We start from the raw sequence: 23,693 nt of genomic DNA on the forward strand, positions 1-23,693 counted from the left end.
TATTTGACACGATCACTCTTCCTCACCATGAAAAATGTGCCAAGAGGAAGGGATGCAGGCAACGACAGAGAGGACGGAAATTGAATCATGGTGTGTCATCAAGGAACTCGGGCTTTTTGTGCAAGAAAATTAATATCTATTCCCTCAAGATGTAATTACGAAGTGACCAGAAACCTGATAACTAGAAGGACTAAGGAAAAAAAATAGTGTTCCTTCCTCTTAGCAAAGGGAAAATAAAGGGGCTAATTCAACTAATAATAAGGAAGTGACTCGTTAAGTGATGGAAGGAAATAGACTTGTTTTTTCAGCTCAGTAGACAGAAAAATCTAGCCCCCGTGTAGACAACAGAACTACCTATTGTAAGGCACTGCCATGCCCTCCAAACGAGCGCTGTGTCCCTTTCCAGCAGGCAGTTTCAGTGACCTTGTCGTCATTTTGCTCAGACCTCCCTCTCAGTCTAGGAGACAGAGGCTGGAGTTGGGAGCCAGGATGGCCACCTCCTGACCGTGATCCTGCCATAAACCAGTGATGTGATGACGAAAAAGCCTGCCATCGCTCTCTCTGCAGCCCTCATTATAAAACCGTACCCTCATGGTACTGTCACAAGGTTTGAACGTGAAGGAAATCTCCAAAGAGGGCTTTGTAATAGCTTCGGGTGCCCAAAATCCAATGTACTGCTATCAAATGTTGTTATAATGAGAGGATTCGAGGGTTCAAAGAAACTTAAAAAAATAAGTGAGGTTTGGGGTATTTTTTTTAGCTAAATTGCTATCTCGAGTAAAAGAGCATATGCATGTCATGTTGCTGTAAAGGATGCAAATAAAACGATCATAAAATAAATATTGCTTATCCTCCCAGCTCTGCCCGTGAGACCAGGATGTATTTTAAATTCACTGTCAAAGGGGTGATGTTCAATGTGCTTCTGGCAAGACTTCGAGAGCACCTAAGGCATTTCATTTAAATTTCAGATCAGGGAAGGTTAAAATACCCAGAACATGTAGCCTATTAGCATTTTAATTCATCCTTAGTACATTACCCAAAGTTATTCGGTTTGGGAGTCCAAGAAGTGACCTTCGCGTAAGGGAGGCTGGAACCCTAGTCTTTCCCACCGTGAGGCTCACCACTCCAACCCTATCGTTCCTGGGCACTCCCCAGGGTGGCTTTGGTGACAGTGAGTGGCACAAGGGAGGCACGAGATGGGAATGACACTGATTCACAGAACCAGGAGAGAGAACAATTGTCCTGCCCCGAGTGCAGACACCTGGGCCTGACTTCTGTGAACATGCCGTGGAATTCTGCTGGAGGCTGCTCTGGGAACAATAGCTCATGCTATGGATGGGCATGAGGGGGGCTGGAGCCAAGAGAGGCACTGCAGCTTTACACTGAACTGGCTCATTTCCGGACCAGCACCAGCACTCAGAAACACAGCCTGCATCACATGCACACACCCATGGGCGAAGCACCTACTGTGCACCCCCATGCACAGAGATCTCCACAGACATGCTTGCTGTCTTCAGCCAACTCAGGCTGACCAAACACACAAGACTGGGGGGATGCATGAAGTGGACTGATGTAACACAGAGCAGGCAGGTGGTCATTCAGGATGATTCCCCGGGCTTCTGAGAAGCCCCCATACCCAGTATGATACCTCCTGCATCTGCTGGCTGACGACTGAAACTCCACAACTAGAGAGTCATTCCTCTGGTTTAGGATGTCTTCACCCCTGTAAGAAATGCAGACACCACAAGGAGGGAAAACACTTTACACCTGTTCAGCCCTCGGCGCCTAAGTGTGCATGCGTTTGTTAGCTTTTCCCCAGAGGCCAGGGGGAAAGGACACAGGACATCACGGTCCAAGGGGAGTCCAAACAGGACTTGTGATGCAATGAGAAGGTCAGGAACAGTGTAGAGTATAGCAATGAAGATACAGAAGTTACATTTCAAGGGACTTCCCTGGCGGTCCAATGGTTAAGAATCTGCCTTGCAAGGCAGGGGACTCGGATTTGATCCCTGGTTGGTGAACTAAGGTCCCACATGCCACAGAGCAAGTAAGCCCATGTGCCACAACCAGAGGGTCCACACGCCGCCACGAAAGGTCCCACGCGGCGCAATGACGATCCCGTGTGCTGCAACTAAGACCCGACGCAGCTGGATAACTAAGTATTTTTTTAAAAAATTCCTAGAAGGGGGATTTGATGGTTGGCTAGCATAAAAAATGCTGGAGAGGGTGTAGAGAAAAGGGAACCCTCTTACACCGTTGAGTGGGAATACAAACTAGTACAGCCACTATGGAGAACAGTGTGGAGATTCCTTAAAAAACTGAAAATAGAACTGCCTTATGACCCAGCAATCCCAGTGCTGAGCATGCACACCGAGGAAACCAGAACTGAAAGAGACACGTGTACCCAATGTTCATCACAGCACTGTTTATAATAGCCAGGACATGGAAGCAACCTAGATGTCCATCAGCAGATGAATGGGTAAGAAAGCTGTGGTACATATACACAATGGAGTATTACTCAGCCATTAAAAAGAATACATTTGAATCAGTTCTAATGAAGTGGATGAAACTGGAGCCAATTATACAGAGTGAAGTAAGCCAGAAAGAAAAACACCAATACAGTATACTAACACATATATATGGAATTTAGAAAGATGGTAAGGATAACCCTGTATGTGAGACAGCAAAAGAGACACAGATGTATAGAACGGACTTTTGGACTCTGTGGGAGAGGGAGAGGGTGGGATGTTTTGGGAGAATGGCATTGAAACATGTATATTATGTGTGAAATGGATTGTCAGTCCAGGTTCGATGCATGATATTGGATGCTCAGGACTGGTACACTGGGATGACCCAGAGGGATGGGATGGGGAGGGAGGAGGGAGGGGGGTTCAGGATGGGGAACACATGTACACCCATGGCTGATTCATGTCAATGTATGGCAAAACCACTATAGTATTATAAAGTAATTAGCCTCCAAAAAATTAATTAATTAATTTTAAAAAATTCCTAGAAGGGGGATTTGATGTTTGGCTAGCATTAAAAAAAAAAAAAAAGACACTTAAAAAAAAATTAACCCTACCTATTCTGCAGTGTGACCTGGACATTTAAGAAAAAGGCATTAAAGGGACTTCTCTAGCGGCCCAGCGGCTAAGACTCTGCACTCCCGGAGCCCAGGTTCAAGCCCTGGTCAGGGAACTAGATCTTGCATGCCACAATGAAGAGTCTGCATGCCAAAACTAAAGATGCAGCAAAATCAATTAATTTTTTTTAAAAATAAAAAGGCATTAGGATACAGGCCACATTGATGAAGCAGGTATCCGACTGGCTGCATTTCTGGGGTCAAGGATCACTCCCAAATATGGAGAAGAGGGAGGTAAGGCGCTGCACTCCTCCTTAGGCAGACCCGCCTTGTTCCCAAACACCGTGAAGCGTAAAGATAACCAAATACACTCGCAGATGCAGACCGCCACTGGCTCACGTTCTCTAACGAGGTCCCGCAGGCATACCCAGCCTCTGGCTTTCTTACAAGGAGGACTGAATACCCTCAGGACCTCCTCCACATACGCCACTAACACAAATGCACTGGCTGCCTTTCGTGGGACACAATGACATACCCTCCACACCATCAGATGAAACCGGAATGACCCAAGATGACACCTCCCCCTCCCCGAGAGGCGGGCGATGGAAGCCTCACAAGGGAGGCAATCCTTGTTGGCTGCCTTCCCTCGGGTTTCTCTTCTCCACCTGGGGAGGGAAGCACTGCTTTCACTGGTCATTCAGCATCTCCTCCCAGGAACCCACCTCCTCCTCCCTTATCCTGAACTGGAACCACAACCCACTCGTCACCGACAGAGAGCGGAAGTCATGGGAACGGAAAGTCTGGAGTTGGCAGCCCTCCCCTCTCCATAAGCATCTGAACTTTTCTCTCTTCTACTGACACTCAGTGTGCTGACTCACAGACAGCACCTTCCCAACGGTGAGTCTTCCATTCCTCTAACCACGAGTCTGGGAAGGTTCTCGCAACCCCGGAGAGCACATTTCTCTTGATGTCACACCATTAAAATTCAGCCCTCTTCCCCACTCTGCCATCCAGCAACACTAGGGTCGGGCCATTTGCTTTTCAAGCAAGGGAACCTTCCTCTCACGTACCAAAAGTCAGGTCAGCTTCCCTGGGGATAGTCACAGAGAATTTTGATTCTTGGTGTGTCAATATAGAAACTCGGTAAGAAGAGCCTCATGGTATGTGTTACATCTCTTTGTTACCAGCAGATAGTAAAATCCTCTATCATCTGTAAGGTGGTTTCTTGTTTCTCTGACATTTACAAGAATTGTACTCCTCAAATGTATGTCACCAAATGTATTTATTTATTTTGCATGAAAGTAAAGGCAGTCAAGTGCTATGATACTATTTACTACTTATTACAAATGTATATCATTCCCACAAAATGAAGCTTTTTAATCTTCTTCTAAAAGACTTACTTATTAAAAAAACAGTCAATGAAAAATGCTGTTAAAAACATATCTGATAATTTCCCATATATTTGTTTTTAATCTATAAATCGAAGGATTTTGTGGGGCTCTGGTCAACGCCAATTGTGCTGCTTAAGGAGGAAAAGATGCCCCAATATGACATTATCAGTTCCAAAATTAATGTATTCTCGATTACGTGGTGACAGCATGGAACTAAGAGGCAGTAATACCTTTGAGCCTCAGGCTTCTACCTTCCGCTGAGCTCAAAGCATTTCACATATATATCCTTTCATCCTTACAGTGTCCCTTGGAGAAAGACAGGGATGGAAGATATTCCTAGGTTCACTTTTTTAAAGATGGAGGAACTCAGGGTAAGAGTTTGAATGTCTAAACAGTGTCATGGAGAAGACACCATGTGGAAGAACCTATGCCCATAGTACTTTCTTCATGTCCATCCAGGGAAGGGGACCTACCTAAGAACCAAGAAGTGGTCACATTTCCCACACCCTGGCGTCTGCAAGCCCAGGGTCAAGCAGTTGTGAACATAAGCAGCCGCAAAGTAAAGCAGGGCAAGCGAAACAAAGGGAAGCTATTTCCTCCTTCAGACAGTAGTTAAAGGACCCCTGCTGGGCAGAGAATATTGACATCCTGTGGTTGGGGCACTTGAGAAGGAGCCAGGATCGCTTCCTGCAAGAGATCTCCTCCGAGCTGGGTCTTAAAGGAGCAGATGGAAGAGAGGGAAGGGAAGAGGAAGGACCAGGAAGTAGAAGACCCACAAATAATGAGAAAGTGACCTTTGACAGTATTTGGAGGAGGTGACATTTGCCTTCACCACACCATCTTTAACCAGATGGAATTCCACATCCAAAGTTTTGTTTATTTGCTTTGCTCCATTGCTAAAGCCACCTCACCCGAAATAAGTTTATTTGATCTCTTCCTGAAACCGGGCCTGGTTGGGAGTGAATAAATGAAGCGTGGGTGCAGGGGAGAATGAATGGGCACCCAGACTCACTAGCCCTTTCTTTACAGTTTGCATCAGGGCCTCCCTTGAGCAGCTGGACCACAGAGGAGACAGTCTTATCTGTCCGAGGACGTGGACAGTCCTGGAATATGGGGCTAACCAGCCCCCAGGGGGTGGGCCGGAGGCACAGGGTCAACAGGAAGAAGAGGCACCAAGCAAAGGGGGAAGGATGTTCCGCAGACACACTCCTGCTCTTCAGAGCAGCAACATCAGCAACTGTGTGTAATTAAGGAAGTGAAATCAAGCTCCAAAATTATAACAATTGCTTTAAATTTAATGAGTCTAATTAACAGCTCTTGTTATTTATAAAACAAATACTAAAATATCAGTAATCCTTCCTTAAATCAGAGAAAAGCAAGGTTGTTGAAGTTTACTTGCAAAATCCTTTCTTAGTCTGCAGTCAGAGCTGGTGGCTGCTGCGGCTTCTGTTAAAGTCGCTTCAGTCGTGTCCGACTCTGTGCGACCCCATAGACGGCAGCCCACCAGGCTCCCCCGTCCCTGGGATTCTCCAGGCAAGAACACCGGAGTGGGCTGCCATTTCCTTCTCCAATGCATGAAAGTGAAAAGTGAAAGTGAAGTCACTCAGTTGTGTCCAACTCTTCGTGACCCCGTGGACTGCAGCCTACCAGGCTCCTCCGTCCATGGGATTTTCCAGGCAAGAGTACTGGAGTGGGTTGCCATTGCCTTCTCCGAGAGCTGGTGGACTGAAGGGCAGAAAGGTGGTCAGGGAATGGGTAAGTGATAGAGGCAAGTCTGGCAGAAAAGATGTGGCTGGAGACAGAGAAGGGTAAGGAAGCAAGGATCCTCCCAAAAGGGGTAGAGGAAGGCCCTGAGTTGTTGTAGCTGCTGTGGTGTTGGTGGTGTTGATGGTGACTCTGACAGTTGTGACTGTAATTGTGATGATTGTGATGATGGTGACTGTGATGGTGGCTATGGTGACGGTGGTGATAGTGGTGATGGTGATGATGATGGTGGTGATGGTATGGATGGTGATTGATCACGGTGATGGTGACGGTGGTGATAGTGGTGATGGTGATGATGGTGGTGGTGGTGATGGTATGGATGGTGATTGATGGTGATGATGGTGACAGTGGTGATAGTGGTGATGGTGATAATTGTGATGATGGTGATGGTGTGGATGGTGATTGATCATGATGATGGTGATGACTGTGATGGTGGTGATGGTATGGATGGTGATAATGGTGACAGTGGTAATAGTGGTGATGGTGGTGATGATGATGGTGGTGATGGTATGGATGGTGATTGATGGTGATGATGGTGACGGTGGTGGTAGTGGTGATGGTGACGATGATGATGGTGGTGATGGTATGGATGGCGATTGATCATGATGATGGTGACGGTGGTGATAGTGGTGATGGTGATAATGATGATGGTGGTGATGGTATGGATGGTGATTGATCATGATGATGGTGATGACTGTGATGGTGGTGATGGTATGGATGGTGATAATGGTGACAGTGGTAATAGTGGTGATGGTGGTGGTGATGATGGTGGTGATGGTATGGATGGTGATTGATGGTGATGATGGTGACCGTGGTGATAGTGGTGATGGTGATGATTGTGATGGTGGTGATGGTGTGGATGGTGATTGATCATGATGATGGTGATGACTGTGATGGTGGTGATGGTATGGATGGTGATTGATGGTGATGATGGTGACCGTGGTGATAGTGGTGATGGTGATGATTGTGATGGTGGTGATGGTGTGGATGGTGATTGATCATGATGATGGTGATGACTGTGATGGTGGTGATGGTATGGATGGTGATAATGGTGACAGTGGTAATAGTGGTGATGGTGGTGATGATGATGGTGGTGATGGTATGGATGGTGATTGATGGTGATGATGGTGACGGTGGTGATAGTGGTGATGGTGATGATTGTGATGGTGGTGATGGTATGGATGGTGATTGATCATGATGATGGTGATGGTGGTGATAGTGGTGATGGTGATAATGATGATGGTGGTGATGGTATGGATGGTGATGATGGTGACGGTGGTGATAGTGGTGATGGTGACGATGGTATGGATGGTGATTGATCACGATGATGGTGATGGTGGTGGTAGTGGTGATGGTGATTGATCGTGATGATAGTGATGGTGGTGGTGATAGTGAGGATGGTGACTATGATGGTAACGGTGGTGACAGAGACTATGATGGTGATGACTGTGATGCTGATGAATGTGGTGGTAGTGATGGTGGTGATTCTGATGGTGATGATCGTGATGGTGGTGATGGTGGTGAAGGTGACTGATGGGGATGGTGATGGTGACGGCAATGCTAGTGGTGACTGCAAGGTGATGGTGGAGATAGCAGTGACTATAATGGCAGTAGCTGTGATGGTGATGATGGTGGTGACTGATGGTGATGACTGAGATGGTGGCAGTAGGCGGGGGTGGTGATTAAAGACCTGCTGGGGAATGAGGACTGGCCAACAGTGCATACTATGAACGCTTAACCCTGAAGCACACTCCTGTGACCCTGCTCACTAACACTGGGCTTTTCACTTTGAGTCACTGAATCCCAGTTCCTATGCCTGTTCACCCTATTTTCCCCCTACAGTTCGATGCCTGGCTCACCATGACCTCTGTAACTACAAGCGTCAACCCCACGATTATTTCCACCATGGACATTTTGAAAAGGTGAGCCCAACCTTACCTGTGTGTCTCTGACCACAAAGGCTGTCTCAATCTTAATTCAATCTTGGAACTCTGAGAAAATTTACAGATCTCTGCCTTAGGGCTGCCAGCCTGTTCTATGAGAAGGGGAAGAGAATTGGAGCTAGTCGTGCCATAATCACTTCTGCACCACAGCTTTTGTGAAACTAGAAAACTGAAGGGAATCAGAAACTAACAGGCACCCACAGAAAAATTTAGCCAGTAAATATTTCAACAAAAACTAGCCTTTTGGGATGACCCGTACCATCATCTCAGACCCATTAGGCCCAGATTAAATTTTGCTCATACCAATTTCCCTTTATTACTCTACGCAGCCACTGTAGGAACGACTTCACATGCATTATTTCATTTCATAGTCTTTAGAACCCCAAGAGAATTCTCCATCCACCCACGAAGAAACGAGAGGCTCAATACCCACAGCCAGCGAGCGACAATGCCTGGGTCTGAAGCCAGGCAGTCTGGCACCAGAGACTGACTTCTTGACTCAGCTTGCGTGGCTCCCCAGGGAACTTACTCACTGACAGACTTTGACAAATGGTGCCCCCATCTTTTGTTAGTAAATGTCAGGCAGAAGGGTGTTCATTTTCAGATCGTGACAATTTCAGTTCATTCTTCCAAGATCTGTTAAGCCCCCTTTGGTGGATATGCGTGAATCATAAGAATTCTTCTAAAGCCTATAAAATAGAACTGGGATAAGCAATTCAAATGAGTCAGCACTAGCAATTAACTAATACTCCAGCTGATGAGTTCTGTACAGCGAGCTCCTAGAGAATTACAGAATACCACAGTGAGCGTGTTTTATAATAGGGCCAGCAGGGCCGGGTCACTGCTGCAGGATGGGCCTGGACACTGACTGTTTCCCAACTACTTACTGAATCCTGACTCCATTTCTTTTTTTTTTTTTTTTTCGGTGGAAATGATGACTGCTCCAAATCTCTCTCGTAAACACGCTCCAGTGAGTGTTCAGAGAGATGGCAGATAAATGACAGCTTTGCATAGCCAAGGGTTAAACGCTTTTCCCGAGGGACGCTCCGTCTTGGTGCCACGAGAGCGAGTGTCAGGTTCTAATGGAATTGTTCCATGATAAACCACCGGGCTGGATGACAAGCAGCTTTCAAAGAGGCTCTCTGTATAGTATCCACACCCCAAGTTAATTTGAGGTTCTTAACAGGACCTCTTTGCTTTATAATATAAAAGTGCCTTGGGATGAAGCAATTACACTGATTTACCATCTTCTCCTTGGGAGACTATAAAGACACGGCAGAGCCTCGCAAAAGCCGTAACTTAACCAAATGAGGCCCACCTGCAAAGCCCCTACTATGCCATTTCAAAGAGTCCACTGCAGCCCGAGGCACAGAGCCGGCATCCATCACAGCTGCCCATGGTGAGCAGGATGCCTACTCCTAGGGCTTCTCATGTTAGAGCCCATAAATTACTCTTCCTTCACCAAATGCTCAGTTAAATTTCATTTTCACTTTACAGCATCAGTTGCTAAACTTCAGCTCCGAGGGATTTTAAAGCCATTCCCAGGGAGGGTTCTATCTTGCAGCCTCTTGTAACCAGGATGCTCTCCCAAACAACCCCTGTGTGACCACTGAAGCTCATGGGCGAGGGTGCCCACGTGGCAGGGCAGAAGAGTGACTGGAGTTCCTCATCTAACTTCCTGATGTTTTTCAACAGATTAGGCACCCGGACAAGGAAAGCTCTGGGGCCTCAAACATCAACCATTAAGGAATGGATCACATTCTTCCTATATACAGCTCTTCACCTCTGCTTCTGCCCAGAAACAGGATTGAGATAAGCACCAACCTGCTGACATGGACCCTAGAGGAGGAAATGGCAACCTGCTCCAGTATTCTTGCCTAGAAAATCCCATGGACAGAGGAGCCTGGCCGGCTAAAGTCAGGGAATCACAAAGAGTCAGACTCGACTGAGCACGCATGCATTCTGACACGAATATTCTGAGCATGAGGAATGGTCAACGTGGCCTACTGCAGTGTGAGGCTCAGAACTAACCCTGGGCTAGGGTGACAACACACAGAGCTCCCACTGTGCACACGTGGCGTTAAAGGAAAATGGGGGCTGATGTATGTGCATGGCCATATGTAAAACAAACAGCTCGTGAGAAGCTGCTGTATAACAGGGAGCTCAGCTCAGTGCTCTGCGATGACCTAGAGGGGCGGGATGGGGGGTACGGTGGAGACAAGAAGAAGGGGATATGTGTATACTTATAGCCTTGGAGTACGGAATGAAGCAGGGCAAAGGCTAATAGAGTTTGGCCAAGACAACGCACTGGTCATACCAAACACCCTCTTCCAACACCACAAGAGAAGACTCTACACATGGACATCACCAGATGGTCAACATCAAAATCACATTGATTATATTCTTTGCAGCCAAAGATGGCGAAGCTCTATACAGTCAGCAAAAACAAGACCAGGAGCTGACTGTGGCTCAGATCATGAACTTCTTATTGCCAAATTCAGACTTAAATTGAAGAAAGTAGGGAAAACCACTAGACCATTCAGGTATCACCTAAATCAAATCCCTTATGATTATACAGTGGAAGTGAGAAATAGATTTAAGGGACTACATCTGATAGATAGAGTGCCTGATGAACTATGGATGGAGGTTTGTGACATTGTACAGGAGACAGGGAGCAAGACCATCCCCATGGAAAAGAAATGCAAAAAAGCAAAATGGCTGTCTGAGGAGGCCTTACGAATAGCTGTGAAAAGAAGACAAGTGAAAAGCAAAGGAGAAAAGGAAAGATATAAGCATCTGAATGGAGAGTTCCAAAGAATAGCAAGGAGAGATAAGAAAGCCTTCCTTAGTGATCAGTGCAAAGAAATAGAGGAAAAGAACAGAATGGGAAAGACTAGAGATCTCTTCAAGAAAATTAGAGATACCAAGGGAACATTTCATGCAAAGATGGGCTCGATAAAGGACAGAAATGGTCTTTTATGGACCTAACAGAAGCAGAAGATATTAAGAAGAGGTGGCAAGAATACACAGAAGAACTGTACAAAAAAGATCTTCATGACCCAGATAATCACGATGGTGTGATCAATCACCCAGAGCCAGACATCCTGGAATGTGAAGTCAAGTGGGCCTTAGAAAGCATCACTACGAACAAAGCTAGTGGAGGTGATGGAATTCCAGTGGAGCTATTTCAGATCCTGAAAGATGATGCTACGAAAGTGCTGCACTCAATATACCAGCAAATTTGGAAAACTCAGCAGTGGCCACAGGACTAGAAAAGTCAGTTTTCATTCCAATCCCAAAGAAAGGCAATGCCAAAGAATGCTCAAACTATCACACAATTGCACTCATCTCACACGCTAGTAAAGTAATGCTCAAAATTCTCCAAGCCAGGCTTCAGCAATATGTGAATCATGAACTTCCAGATGTTCAAGCTGGTTTTAGAAAAGGCAGAGGAACCAGAGATCAAATTGCCAACATCTGCTGGATCATCGAAAAAGCAAGAGAGTTCCAGAAAAACATCTACTTCTGCTTTATTGACTATGCCAAAGCCTTTGACTGTGTGGATCACAATAAACTGTGGAAAATTCTGAAAGAGATGGGAATACCAGACCACCTGACCTGCCTCTTGAGAAACCTATATGCAGGTCAGGAAGCAACAGTTAGAACTGGATGTGGAACAACAGACTGGTTCCAAATAGGAAAAGGAGTATGTCAAGGCTATATATTGTCTCCCTGTTTATTGAACTTATATGCAGAATACATCATGAGAAACACTGGGCTGGATGAAGCACAAGCTGGAATCAAGATTGCTGGGGGAAATATCAATAACCTCAGATATGCAGATGACACCACCCTTATGGCAGAAAGTGAAGAGGAACTAAAAAGCCTCTTGATGAAAGTGAAAGAGGAGAGTGAAAAAGTTGGCTTAAAGCTCAACATTCAGAAATGAAGATCATGGCATCCTGTCCCATCACTTCATGGGAAATAGATGGGGAAACAGTGGAAACAGTGTCAGACTTTATTTTTGGGGGCTCCAAAATCACTGCAGGTGGTGACTGCAGCCATGAAATTAAAAGACGCTTACTCCTTGGAAGGAAAGTTATGACCAACCTAGACAGCATATTCAAAAGCAGAGACATTACTTTGCTAACAAAAGTCCGTCTAGTCAAGGCTGTGGTTTTTCCAGTGGTCATGTATGGATGTGACAGTTGGACTGTGAAGAAAGCTGAGCGCCGAAGAATTGATGCTTTTGAACTGTGGTGTTGGAGAAGACTCTTGAGAGTCCCTTGGACTGCAAGGAGATCCAACCAGTCCATTCTTAAGGAGATCAGTCCTGAGTGTTCATTGGAAGGACTGATGCTGAGGCTGAAACTCCAATACTTTGGCCACCTCATGCGAAGAGTTGACTCATTGGAAAAGACTCTGATGCTGGGAGGGATTAGGGGCAGGAGGAGAAGGGGACGACAGAGGATGAGATGGCTGGATGGCATCACCGACTTGATGGACATGAGTTTGGGTAAACTCTGGGAGTTGATGATGGACAGGGAGGCCTAGCGTGCTGCAGTTCATGGGGTCACAAAGAGTTGGACATGACTGAGCAACTGAACTGAACTGAACTGAACTGATAGCTGATTCACTTCGATGTACATTATAAAGCACCTATACCCAAATTAAAAACAAAATTTGACCTGTACACATTCCACAATTTGAACAAAGAGAATGAAAAATCCATTCAATTCCTGGATCCTGAAATATTTTAAGGATACAGAATATAATAATGAGAAGCATAATAATATCAATATTGGGCAACTGTTGTGTTCAGGAGTTTCTAAAGAAAGTTGTATTTGTTACCTTCTTTATCCCTCTCAATAAACCTGTTATGTATCCTCCGTTTGTGCAAAGCACAACATCATAATGAATATATATATATAATGAAATAAAATCTGTGTACCATATATAGATTCTAATGCTCATTTTACAAATAAACACCCTTCTTCAATGAAAAGGGCTTAGGAAATTTAAATGTTACTCTTAGTAGTAACCATTACTATTAAATTCTATGTTCTGTACAAGTTCTGGATATTAAAGACAATTTAAGTTTTAAAAATAATAAATTCTTATTTAAAAAATGCTCAGCTAATACGGTATACAGAGTGCCAGCTAGTCCATGGCCCCACCTTGACACAGAGACTCCTGCGGATGTTTCTCCATCTTGCTGGGGTGAAAATTCTGTAGTCAATTATGCATGATGTAGAGGAAGATGTGGAGAATTATGAATTATTTGAACTCTACGGTTCTATAATTCATTCTGTGCAAGTGACACTAAAGATGATTGATTCTAAATATCCATATAACACAGTGTCAGAAAATCAAGGGGTCTTCCCATGACTGATGCATCGCTCACACGTTTCCCCAGTTCAACCAGACATGCCATTGATCATAAAACTGTTTTATTTGATCCCTAGAACATTAAGAATATTATATATTATGAGGCTGCCTACACATGATGATAATTATCCCAGTTCTTTGAGAAATGCTTCAAAGAGGACACTCGCTAAGTCTGTTCTGACAACATGCTTGCTTCATGTTCTCTTAAAACGTCACCTCTTGTTTCCTCTCCTTCCCCAGCCCTTGTTGGTGTTGTTTAGTCACTATCCTGCCCACCTCTTTTGTGACCACATGGACTGTGGCCCACCAGGCTCCTTCTGTCCACAGGATTCTCCAGGCAAGAATACTGGAGTGGGTTGCCATTTCCTTCTCCAGGGGATCTTCTCGACCCAGGGATCGAACCTGCATCTCCTGCATTGGCAGGCAGATTCTTTACCACTGAGCCACCTGGGAAGCCCCTTCCCCAGCCTTTAGTCTTTTTTTAATGTTTCCCACATACACCCATATACAAAGTAAGCCCAATGTCTTAGGCAATGTAAGTAGCTCTGATATTAGGGTAAGTTTATTAATGTCCACACCTCTCAGAATAAGCTGACAATGCCTGGCTCACAAGAGGCACTCAGTGACCATTTGTTCCATGAACAGAGGAACAGATGGATGGATGAATCACTGACTTTCTTTTTCACTAATCCCACCTTCAGCGAAGCCAGGGAGGAGAAGCAACACTGGGAGAGGATTTGTCTGTTCTTCTCAGGACAGTAAAGCACATGCTCCGATAAGCAAAGCCCTTTCGGGTACATTCTGAAAGCAGCAGCTTCGAGGAGTTGCTGAAGCTAGGCTTTAACAAATCATTGTTTTCAAAGATTTGCACAAAGAGACATGGAAGTGTCACGATGTCCTTTTGCAATGGAAAGTCTACATCCATTTATGGAACATACTGTATAATAACAGGTCAGTGGAAAACAAACTGGAAAATTACTGAACTCGAAGCCTTCTTCAGTAAGAAAATGAATGAGAGTCAGCTTGGAATTACACCGAAAAGACACAGCAAAGCCTCCCACTTGACAAGACCTTAACTTCCAAGGACTGTCCTCTAGAGTCAAAGGCATTACCGCTGGGCCGAGAGTGAGAAGACTCAGAGGTGATCCAGCCACAGACAAGCTGTGAACTATTCCATCCTGCAGGCTCAAACATGTAAACCAAACCAATCCATACATTGATCAGTAAGAAGCACACAAGGTGCTTGAAAATATTAATGTGTTCTGCCAAGGTGAAGTATCATGAATAGCTGGATGGAAAGTGATTAAAATACCTACCATGCAGGAAGAAATATGACCCCTTATCCACCCCAGGTAGATGGCCTGAGAAGGCATCACTAAGTGCTGACTTTGACCCAAGAATATCCTATCTAGGAATATGCAATTTGTATTTAGGATATCACTGCAAAACAAATTATGAATTAAGTTACAAATAAAATTTAAACCAATTAAATATCATTTCAAGAAGACTGGCTGACAAATTACAATACTTCATCCAAAGCAAGAGTATGTAGCCATTGGATGGCATGAATCTAATTGTACAGATGTGGAAAATATCCAAGATACATAAACTGAAAAGAATAAGTTGTAGATGGGAAATGATATAATCTCTTTTACATAAAATAACCTGTGTGTTTATGCACATATGAAAATGTTTAAATATTTATCTCTGAGATGAATGATGGAATGGTGGGGAGAGAAAGGAATTTATATTCTTCTGTCTTCTTTGAATATTTTATAACCACATATTACTTTTGCAATAAAGAGTCTTGTTTTAAAAATATTAACAGTGTCTTTTTTACCTTTTTATTTGATATTGGAGCACAGCTGCTTTGCAGTCTTGTTAGTCCCAGGTGTACGGCATGTCCATGCGGCCATTCTCCCCCAGCCTCCCAGCCCATCCAGCCTGCCACATAATACTGAGTAGAGTTCCCTGCGCCATACAGCAGGTTCTTGTTGTTACCCATTTTAAATACGGCAGTGTGTAGTATGGGCCTCCTGGGTGGCTCAGTGATAAAGAATTCACCTATCAATGCAGGAGACACAAGACCACCAACTCCATCAGTCTTGCCTGGGAAATCCCATGGACAGGGGAGACTGGCGGGCTCTAGTTCATGGGGTCGCAAAAGAGTCAGACATGACTGAGCACACACGCGTGCAGCGGATCCCTTTCAGGACTATCTATAAACATGCAACACGTAAAATTAAGGCTGTGCTGTGCTTAGTCACTCAGTCATGTCTGACTCTTTGTGACCCCATGGACGGCAGCTCACCAGGCTCCTCTGTCCATGGGGACTCTCTAGACAAGAATACTGGAGTGGGTTGCCATACCCTCCTCCAGAAGATGTTCCCAACCCAGGGATGAAACCCAAGTCTCCCCACACTTCAGGTAGATTCTTTACCATCTGAGCCACAAGCGAAGCCCATGAATACTGGAGTGAACAGCCAATCCCTTCTCCAGCGGATCTCCCCAACCCAGGAATCAAACTGGTGTCTCCTGCATTGCAGGTGGATTCTTCACCAGCTGAGCTACCAGGGAAGCCAAAATTAAGGCAGTGATTAGTAAATTTGGATTTACTAATCGGATTTCATGCTGCCCTCTACCAGGACTCTGGCTCTCCCCTCCAGGCCAGGCCAATTTTCTCCTCTACTCCTTCTCTCCTACTGACCACCCTCCCCAAGGATGAACTAAACCAATCTCTCCACCTATCTCACCTACTGATTTCAATCCAACCAAATTCTACATCAAGCAAGAACATTTTGAATTTCCCAGTATTTGCCCTATAATTATACATGCAAAAAAATAAAGTAAGAAAGAAAGCCACCATATTCGTCTTGAGAGCATCTAACTTCTCACCACACCTACTCCAGGATCATTTGGGCCTTAGACAAATAACATGCATGATTCCCATGGATAATTCAGAAGACACCAGGTCATTTGACAGCAGCTCTGGGAACTTCTCTTTCACAACTCAACTTGTCTGCTTCCTCCAAGAGACACAGAATCCCAAGATTATGAACCCTAGGTGCAGAGGCATCTTGGACATTGCATTTATAATGGGACATTTTACATCAGAAAGGGGTGGCTGAACTGCCAAGGCCCTTCAGTAACTCTGAACCCTACTCTCCTGGCTACAAATTAACTGTCCATTCCCTACAAATCTTTCCTGCCTTCTAATTTCTCTAGGACTCTTTTCCAGTTTTTATGTGAAACTGACTCATCTTTTATCTCATCAAACTTTGTTTGCTGTTTGAGAAATACTACTTATGATATTTCTTTTCAAGTTTAATTTTAGATTAAGAAAATAATTTTTCTTCAGATTATGTTATGCATTTCCTTTGTTTCAAATATTTGTTTCAAGCAGTTGTGTCTGACTAGTATTTACAAGTCTTATAGAGCAACAAAATTATCATCAATAAATGCAAAATCACCATAATGTTAAATTAGACATATCACATTTTCTTCAATATTAAAGGCTATGACTAATGGTATTTCTATTAGTATCTCTAAAAATAACTAGTAAGCCTGCAAATCCAATGTGCCATTTCCTAACCATGTCAATTATTTACCAGGTATATTAAATTCACAAAAGAAATAATAATAAATATGTAAACATTGTACATCTCCACTAATAATTTAAGAAATGCAAACTATATCAAAGTGAAATCATTTTTATCTGTCCAATTGAAAAAGATTTTTTGAAAACAAGGTAATATAATATTCCATCCCAGTAAGTGCTGGGTGACTGGGGCATCTCCCGTGGGGCTGGAGGGAGGATAGACCAGAACAAAATTCCTGAAAACAGCTGTGCATTTTGTAGTACATATTTGGAAACTTTAAAGAGAATTGTTCACCTTGCTAATCTCCTTCTAGGAATCTGGCCAAAGAAAATGGTCAAAAATGCAAAGATCCATGCAGATGAAATGTTTATCAGACTATTGTATATAAGGCGGCTTCTCTCATAGCTCAGCTGGTAAAGAATCCGCCTGCAGTGCAGGAGAGCTGGGTTTGATCCCTGGGTCGGGAAGATCCCCTGGAGAAGGGAAAGGCTAAGGTACACTCCAGCATTCTGGCCCAGAGATTTCCATGGACTGTATAGTCCTTGGGGTTGCAAAGAGTCAGATGTGACTGAGTGACCTTCACTTTCACTTTCATTGTATATAAGAGGGGAAACTAGAAGCAACCCTATGTGTAATGACTAGAAAATAATGAGATCATCTGTATGTTGTAGCCACTCTACTCATGTGTTCAATCATATTTAATGACAGAGGAAATGCCCACAATGTAATATTAAATTAAAAAACAGGATAAGAATTATATAAGCAATGTGATTAAAATTCCATTAAAATTATCCATAGACATATGGGTGTATGTATGTATGCATATACATGAATATATACATAAAGAATCTAAGCGAATATCAAGATGTTAACATTGGTTATTTCTTAGTAACAGAAAAAAATAACATTTTATTTTTCCTTTGCTTTTACTCAGTATGTTTGATGCTGTGTATTAAACATTTATTATTCTTCATACATATTAGGATAGGTACTCTCAAAAAAAAACACAGAAAATATGAGGTTACCCAAAATATTCTTTCACATTTTTCTGTACAATGTCATGGAAAAGCTTGAATGAATTTTTGGCCAAACCAATAGCAAGTGTTGGCAAGGATATGCAAAGGCTGGAACCATGTACACACTGCTGGTGGGAATATACCAATAAAGTCCAATTGTCATGTAGAAGAGCATGGCACTTCCTCAAAAGATTAAAACTAGAATTATAGTATGATCAAACAGTCCTACTTCTGGCCACATACCTGTAAGACTTGAAAGACGGTCTCAAAGAGATCCGTGTTCACAGCAGCACCATTCACAACGCCTGTGAGGTGGGACCAGCCCGAGTGATGAGTGACTGGGCAAGCCAACTGTAGCCTGTTCATGCAACGGAATGCTACTCAGCCTTAACAGGAAGGAGGTTCTGACGTGCGCTACAATGTCACGGGCTGAACTGCGTCCCCCGCCCCCTGCCAATCCCTATACTGAAGCCTTATCCCCTAGAGCCTCAGAATGTTAGAGATAGGGTCTTTAAAGAGGTGGTTAAGTCAACATGAGGCCATTAGGGTGGGTCTTAGTTCAATCTGACTGAGATCTTACGCGAAGAGGAAATGAGGACACATGAAGGAGCAATCAGGAAGGCCTGGACAAAGACCACAGGAAGAGCTCACGAGCGCTCGTCCTCTGCAAGCCAAGGACAGAGGCTTCAGAAGAAACCAAACCTGCAGACACTTTGACCTTGGACTTCCAGCCTCCAGGACTGCAAGAAAACAATATTCCTGTTGTTTAAGCCCCCAAGAGCAACAAATAAACCTTTATTATTAAAAAAAAAAAATTCTACGGTCCTAAAAATTCTATGGCCTTGGTGTATGAGGGAGAGTTAGAAGATGAGAAACTAACTGGATTTATTTTAAACATCTGAGCTATGACAAGCTTGCACCTACATACTCACACACACAAATGTGGGCTACATGAATCGTCAAATCTGTATGAAACATCTGAGTTACTTGCAACTCTCTAAAATTAACTCAAATCATTTACCAGATGGCAAATTCTGGAAATAAATTTAAAATATGCAAAAAAATACTATCTGACTTTTATATGAAACACAGAGTACCTAATTATAACTTTGTATTTCAATTTTGAAAAGACTTTTTATTTCTAATATCAGTTCTGAATGATAATCAATTCTGATTTGCAAAATGGTCTACGTTTTATAAGCAAATAAGTATTTCCCACTTGCAATTTTTATTGGACAATAAAGACCATATGGCTAAGAATTCATCTGAATAAATAAAAAAAAAGATACAAATTTTTATTATACAATGTGCCTCTAAAACTTTTTAAGAACCTCTGCAACAGCATTTTGTGTGTCTCCAATTAAGATTTACTACATAATAAAATTATGTAGTAATAATACACAACCTTTTCTAAAGTCATATGATTCTTCAATATTTACCCTTGCTACACTACAGCATATAAATCATGCAAGTGAATTCTCACGATACACATTATTTAGGGCACAGAATCATTTTGATTTAATTCTCAATAAGTGAAGCAGTAACTTGTTACTTGAGACTGGCAAATCAATATCAAATGCTTGTTCTAAGATTGCTTATCACTCTAGTCATGCAAGTAGCTTGAAAAACTGAAGTATTCTCATTGACAAAGGGATTGCTCTATTTGTTTTCTAAAAGCTTTCCCATATGACACTATACTTAGTTTTACAACCAAGAAAAAAATCAATTTCTTTCTTTAACCTGTCAATCAGAAAACACATACAGAAACAATGATTTTATTAGAACACACAAAAGTACACTAAATAATAATGTAAGATGCAATGGAAATATAAAACAACATTACATAGAAAATACACACATATAAAACAGAACTAACATACACATAAAACAGAATGAACATACATATGAATAGAGACTTAAATGCAAAAAAAAATTAAATATGGAAATTAAAACTAAGATGACAAAAATCAGTTGGACTTACTCTTATCTTTGGTTTTCAAATATACCCATCTCTTTTTCAGTTCAGAATTCAAAATAATAAATAAAATCATTAGAACAACTACCTTTTCCCATTACCATGAAAGTCAACTGGAACCTAATTTTTCTTTTTGTTTCTATGTATGAACACTAAACTTCCTAGGGGGTGATAATGCTGGCACATTCATATCAGAGCATCAGTAAAAACATTTCTCTTTAAAACAGTCTGAGTGACTCTAAATTACACTTCATACAATAAAGAACCAAGAAATACAGATGTCTGTCTGGCTTTTGATCTAGTGCCTATAAAGACTCCTAAAAAGTTATATATGGGCAACTACCTTAGGTAGATAGCAACATAACACACTGATCTAATTATTATCCACATTCCCCCATCTCATCAAGGTCACTCAAGCTCACCATATGTGAGCTAGTATATGTCACCCATACACATTGCTTCATATAATTTTTTATTTTAACGGATTATTGTTGTTGTTCAGTCACAAGGTTATGTCCAACTCTTTGCGATCCCATGCGCCCAAGCTTCCCCGTCTTTCACTATTTCCCAGAGTTTCTCAAACCCATGTCCACTGAGTCAGTGATTCTATCCAACCATCTCATCTTCTGTTGTCCCCTTCTCCTGCCCTCAATCTTTCCCAGCATCAGGGCCTTTTCCAGTGAGTCGGTTCTTTGCACCAGGTGGCCAAAGTACTGGAGTTTCAGTTTCAGCATCAGTCCTTCCAATGAATATTCAGGGTTGATATCCCTTAGGATTGGCTGGTTTGATCTCCTTGTAGTCCAAGGGACTTTCAGGAGTCTTCTCCAGCATCACAGTTCAAAAGCATCAATTCTTCGGCACTCAGCCTTCTTTATGGCCCAACTCTCACATCCATACCTGACTACTGGAAAAACCATAGTTTTGACTAGATGGACAGCTGTTGGAAAAGTGATGTCTCTGCTTTTTAATACACTGTCTAGATTTGTCATAGCTTTCCTTCCAAGGAGTAAGGTGTTCTAATTTCATGGATGTAGTCACCATCTGCAGTGATTTTGGAGCCTAAGAAAATAAAATCTGTCACTGTTTCCACTTTTTCCTCTTAACGAATGGTTATTGCCAAGCACCACAGGTTGGCTCTTAAAAGCGAAGTCTGACCCTGGAAAAGGGTCATTTCTTATTCCAGTGTCCATTCCCTGGGAGGGGCTCACCCTGTGCCCTACCCGGGCATCCTCACGGTCACCAACAAGGCACTGCTCCGTGGCATCTCACGCTTAGCAATACATGACTGAGGGCCATTTAAACTTTCGTCTTTGGGAACCCATGGAACCACACACTGTAACAAAGTAGAACCTGCTTGAGAACTGCTCACACCAAGAACCGCCCTTGTGCGTGCATGTGAGTGAAGTCACTTCAGTCATGTCCAATTCTTTGCAACCTACAGACTGTAGCCCAATGGGCTTCTCTGTCCATGGGCTTCTCCATGGACAGAGTGGGTTGCCATGCCCTCCTCCAGGGAATCTGTCAAATCAAGGATGCTTATGATGTCTATTTCACCCAAGGATCAGCACCTACATCAGGCTATGCTTAAGAAATCCTCACTGAATTAGCCAACCTTCTGTCCAGGAATGCTGCCAGTGTGCTGGGCACCTCCAAGTGTGAATGAATCACATTTAGTTGAAGGAGTAACCAGACACCCCAACTATGAATAACAATGACTGCAGCAGAGGATGATGGCTCTTCAGTAGACCATCAAGTCCTGACAAATGAGGAGAACCAAGCACTTTTTGACCAGTCTTGGCCACAAAGCTTATGGGTCCACGAACCAGAAAATAAACTGTAGTGGGAAGACTCCAGCTTGGAACCACAGGATCCGGGTTTTAGCCCCAGGGTTACCTTTTCTTTTTCTCAAGCACTTGAAGACCAAGACTTCCCTTTTTGAATGAAATAAATGCTATCTGCAGCAACATGGATGGACCTAGAGATTATTGTACTAAGTGAAGTGAATCAGAAAAAGACAAATATCATATGATGTCATCTACACGTGGAATCTAAAATACAACACAGGTGAGCTTATCTACAAAGCAGAAGCAGAGTCACAGAGAGAGAACACAGACTTGTGGTTGCCAAGACAGGTAGGGGTGAGGGAGGGAGGGATTGGGATTAGCAGACGCAAACTATTACATATAGGATGGAGAAATAAGGTTCTACTGTATAGCACATGGAACTACATTCAATATCCCAGATAAACAATGATGGAAAAGAATATGAACAAGGATGTATATATATATATGTGTGTGTGTGTGTGTGTGTGTATATATATATATGTATGTATTGGTTTCCCTAGTGGCTCAGATGGTAAAGCATCTGCCTGCAATGAGGGAGACCCAGGTTCATTCCCTGGTTTGGGAAGATCCCTGGAGAAGGGATGGCAACCCACCCCAGTATTCTTGCCTGGAGAATTCCAGAGGAGCCTGGCAGGCTACAGGCAATGGGATCGCAAAGAGGTGGACTTGACTGAAGTGACCTGGCATGCGTGCCTGTGCACACACACCCACACACACACCCACCCACCCACACACACCCACCCACCCACACACACCCACACACCCACACACACCCACCCACACACATACACACACCCACACACACCCACACACACACCCACACACACACCCACACACACACCCACACCCAAACCCACACCCACACCCCCACACCCACACCCCCCCACACACACACACCCACACACACACACACACCCACACACACACACACACACACACACACACACACACACAATTAAATCGCTTTGCTCTACAGCAGAAATTAACAGTGTTATAAATCAATTAATCTTGAATAAAATAAATTGTGTATGTAAAGAATTTCCTTTCATTTATGTATTCTCAGTATCTAACAGTGCTCAGCATACAACTGGCCCCCAGTGAGTGAGTGTTCAATGAAAGAGCAAGAGAACACATCTTCTTTGTGTTACCTTAAGCCCCTCATGTTTCCAAAGTTTTAAAAACAAGGACAGCTCAACACCTGTAGGACTTTACATCAGACTGTTGTGAGAACAGGTGAACTAGTACAAACAAAAATTGTCTATTAACCCTAAAGGTAAGTTAAACAAAGGTGACAGAGTTTAGAAAGGTAAGTTCTAAGGAAAGATGTGGTGGCCGCCAGGAGGGTACTTCAAGGAACAATTATGAATAAAAATAAAATAACCTCCAAAAGCCCAGATTTCTCCTCTGTCCCTAAACCACTTAATCCACCTCTTGGCTTCAAAGATGTTCAATCTACCAAGAAAACCCACTGATAAGGTTCCAACCAAACCTGTAAGTATGTGCCAGGCTCTGAAAAACTAAGGTGTGGAAGAAAATTTTTCAAACTCTCTGCTGACAAGCCTCTCCACTCATTAATTTCCCACTTAACATAGATGGCACCACTGTCACGATGCCTTAGGTTCAGAGCGTCTTCCATTTATCTACACCTTTAATTCCTTTCATTTAACGGCTCCAGGACTGACCCACACAAT

General features: G+C 43.2%; 1 protein-coding gene across 2 annotated transcripts in view; it reads right to left on the minus strand.

The window, feature by feature from the left end:
• Window positions 1–23,693, minus strand: part of AFF3 (AF4/FMR2 family member 3) — a 576,000-nt gene that overhangs the window by 478,858 nt on the left and 73,449 nt on the right. The window contains exon 3 of one of the 2 annotated variants that reach the window (XM_018054920.1): window positions 1,649–1,723. The exons of the other annotated variant lie outside the window; for it this stretch is intronic. Within the exon in view, the coding sequence (XP_017910409.1) occupies window positions 1,649–1,723 (75 nt within the window). The remainder of the gene's footprint in view (window positions 1–1,648; window positions 1,724–23,693) is intronic. 2 annotated transcript variants of the gene reach the window in all.

The sequence above is a fragment of the Capra hircus genome, chromosome 11 (assembly GCF_001704415.2).
Source record: "Capra hircus breed San Clemente chromosome 11, ASM170441v1, whole genome shotgun sequence".
Lineage (NCBI taxonomy): Eukaryota > Metazoa > Chordata > Mammalia > Artiodactyla > Bovidae > Capra > Capra hircus.